The sequence below is a fragment of the Acanthisitta chloris genome, unplaced genomic scaffold, assembly GCF_000695815.1.
Source record: "Acanthisitta chloris isolate BGI_N310 unplaced genomic scaffold, ASM69581v1 scaffold21200, whole genome shotgun sequence".
Lineage (NCBI taxonomy): Eukaryota > Metazoa > Chordata > Aves > Passeriformes > Acanthisittidae > Acanthisitta > Acanthisitta chloris.
Genome location: NW_008651363.1, coordinates 1 through 3,517, shown reverse-complemented (window position 1 = coordinate 3,517; position 3,517 = coordinate 1). Strand labels below are relative to the sequence as shown.

The 3,517-nt window shown below is 42.2% G+C and overlaps 1 protein-coding gene across 1 annotated transcript in view; it reads right to left on the bottom strand.

Annotated features, from left to right (window-relative positions):
- Nucleotides 1–2,919, bottom strand: part of PREPL (prolyl endopeptidase-like) — a 16,759-nt gene extending 13,840 nt beyond the window's left edge. The window contains exons 1-2 of the mRNA XM_009073005.1: nucleotides 2,743–2,919; nucleotides 68–265 (exon numbers count right to left, since the gene is read on the bottom strand). Of these exons, the coding sequence (XP_009071253.1) occupies nucleotides 68–190 (123 nt within the window). The 5' untranslated portion in view covers nucleotides 191–265; nucleotides 2,743–2,919. The remainder of the gene's footprint in view (nucleotides 1–67; nucleotides 266–2,742) is intronic.
- Between the last annotated feature and the right edge of the window lie 598 nt (nucleotides 2,920–3,517).

Here is a 3,517-nt window from a genome sequence, read left to right as displayed (position 1 = left end):
AGGAATGGCTTCAGTGCCTTTTATTTGTAGTCAGTGATGGGAAATGCTTGTACTTTTTGTCACTTACCCTTGGGCTTCCTGAACTGAACATATACTTGTTGTGCAGTTCTTCTAGTTTTTCTCTGATTCTCTTTGTCATAGCTTTGTACATTGGTGAAATGTCATTCCAGTTTTCCTGCTCTGATTTCATTAGATTCTTGTACAAAAGCTCTGATGTTACTATGGATGTATTCTGCTTGCTTTTGGAAGGGATTTCTGTTCCTTCCTGCTAAGTAACAAAAGACAACAATGGTTACAAGCCAGCACACTGTACACCGATATGAACATATCGAGGCAATATTTCCTCAGCCACAGACCCAAAACCAACTTTGCATTATTACAATAGTATGTGCCATTAAAAAGAAAACCCACAGTTAGTATATGTTTTTATTGTAATTCTTCCTGATCTTTTGGAGAAGCATTGTCACGTGCTTTACTTGACACATTCGATGAGGTCTTCTCTTCAAAATTTGGTGCACTGTTAGTGTATGCTCTTAATTAATGATAAGTAAATATGTTTGGTTTTGTTCTAGAACTAGGCTTTAGTTAATTTTTATGGAATTCTATTATTTTTCCTTCTTCACAGGTGTTCTCTCATAATTTCCTGTCTTTAGACTGTAATTTCTCATTTCCTTTCCTAGACAACAATGCCACCCACACTTATCCCAGTATCTGAGTCCTTGTTCAGGTTCTTGCTCCATCTCCTCAAAAGAGTTAATATAAACGTTCATAAGCTGCAGAATGAAGTGAAGCACTGAACCGATACAGGTTCTGCAGCAATTTTATCAGGACTCGGTTTAGGATCTGGTTTTCCATGATCTGTGAGCAGACTACTGCTACCTCACTGCCAACGAAGCTGTCTTCTGTGATAGAAATGTCTTAAAATTGCTACAACAATGCTACTTCCTCCTGCATGCTGTGAAATCTCACTTGATCAAATAAGCTTAACAACATACATTACAGTACATAACACTGCACAGATCACATATAGTAGCATTTTGTTACATTTAATGCATGATGTGAATGTGTCTAAGCTTAAAAAGCAGCCTATGCTTTACACCTCATCCTCACTTTGCACCATAAACTGTTGGTTTGTTCCTAGTTTGTCTTCACAAATGCATGTGATCCACAATGTGAACGTTACAAGTAGATTTTGAAAGGAAAAGAAACTCTGCTCCAGTGACCAAAGCCCCTACGAACACACACACATCATTGATGTGTGTTCAGAGTGTTTGTTACTCATTCAGACAAATGGTCCCTGTAGCCTGGTACATCAAATTGGAAGCACAAGGCAAAGAAATCATTAAAGCCCTTAGAGAAGCTCTGGAGCAACTGTGTAATTGGTCAGGGTAAAGAAACTGCAGGATGCCTAAGCTGTACCACCTCCCCAGCCACTGAAAAAACTGCAACCAAATAAAAACCTCACAGTGACCATAAACAGATACTTAGGAAAGCATAAGAATGGGACAAGCACAGATTATTTTCCCTAACAGGTATTCCCTCAGCTTTCAATGATTTTAGCTCAGGAATTTCCTGAGCTGAACGCGGTTTCTGGATATTTAAAAAGTCTCTTATATATGTATTATCTCCCCTTATACCTATGTAAAATTTTGGCACCCACAACTTATTTTGGCAAGTTCCACATGTTATGAATCTTTTGATGATTGCCTTTCTTTGGTTTACAACAGTTCCCATTGTATTTATTTGGAAGCAGTATATACAGCTGGTGGTCACAGTGTAGCAATATATCAGTTACTGTACAACCCCCTGCATCGGGAAAACCAGTAATCTAAAGAGATTTTCAGGACAGCAGAGTTTGCAAACATTTGCTCCAAAGCAAACAGGCACAGTTTCCTTTCAGGTGAAAACCACCTGTTTGTGTCCTGGCCCCAGTGTCACAGGCCAGTGTTTGTAGCTGTGCTAGTGAAGTGCCAATGAATAAACTGTACCACAAGTTCCCATCCATCCAGATTCTGTGCATTCTCCTTGAAACATTTTGTTTACATTTGAGACACAAGACTTAGGAACTGTTTACATTATCGTGACAAATAAGAGGGTTACAACAAGGTGATCTTTGGGTCACCCCGAAGAAACAGTTTCAGAATCACCACACATCCATCTGAAAACAGATTTAAGGTAAAATAAACCAAAGCACAAATCTTTTCAAACACTACTTATGCATTATACATATAAATCAGTTTCCAGGCTGTCATACTGAAGTAAACTTTTATAATAGCTTTAGCAAAATCTGGAACAGAATTATTTCAGACCATTTTCTGGCTCGGTGCATGATATAGTGCCACACAATTACACAGTATTACCCTACAGAAATCAAGGCAAATACATTTTAAAGTATAGTTTATCACATGTGAATACAATTATGAAGTCAATAACATATGTCAGTACTTAACATAGTGTAAACCATGGCTTACTGGTCAGCACAGAAAAAGTCAAGCTGTTTTGAGCCAGCTCACAGCAGCTGAGTCTGGTGTCAGCAGTTTGGAACTCTGCCTCTCTAGTAGCTGATCTGTCCCTGCAGTTTTCTCCTGACACTTTACCTGTATCCTTCTGGAAGACACCAATTTTTCCAAAATTACTACAGCAGGAAAGTCAACCAAAAAAAAAAAAAGGAAGTATGAGTGCCTTCCTTAACAGATGTGCCAAGGTGGTTGTTGACATTAAGTCTATAGTTAAACAGCATACCTTGCAGGAAAAGAATCTCTGTGGCAGGATGCTCCCAGGTGGCACAGCCCAGTGTGTGCATCCTGAACAGTGCAGGATGTGGCATTTTCTTGGTTTTATTTTACTGTAAGGACACGCTGTTTGAAGATGGTTGTGCTTAGCACAATACTTGGCACTGAAGCTCAGCCCTTGGAGAAGATTTCGCAGTCCAAGGCAGGACATCCTAACCTTCATTTCCTCACAGCCAGCCGGGAATTTCGGACGATCCCAGACTGCCGATCACTTACACTGTGTATGTGAAACAGACAAAACATGTAAGACATGTATCAAGCCGGTAAAACATCCTCTTTCAAAGAAACGAAATTGACTCCTTAGGTAAACTAGATGAGGCGACACACTAATACTTCGTCTGTTTCCTAACAACTGGTACCCGCACTCTAACCTGCACGTTCGCGGCGACTGAAAGTTTAACTCCGGTGAAACTCCGAGTGAGATGGGAAGGTGCGACTGCTTAAACGCGGAAGCAAAAACACTGAGAAAGTTTGGGAAGTCCTTCCCTCCCTAAGACCACAATCACGACCTCCCAAGAGGGTACCTGGGCAGCAGGCGCTCACCCCGCTCGCATGAGCACTGCGGGGACAGGCCCCACGTGTTCCGCCGTCCCGTCGGGATCGGGATCGGGGCCGGGATCGGGATCGGGACTGGGATCGGAGCCGGGATCGGGACCGGGATCGGGGCCGGGCTCGGAGCGCCCTCAGCGGCTCGGCCGGTGCTCCCCGGGACGGGATGCCGGGCG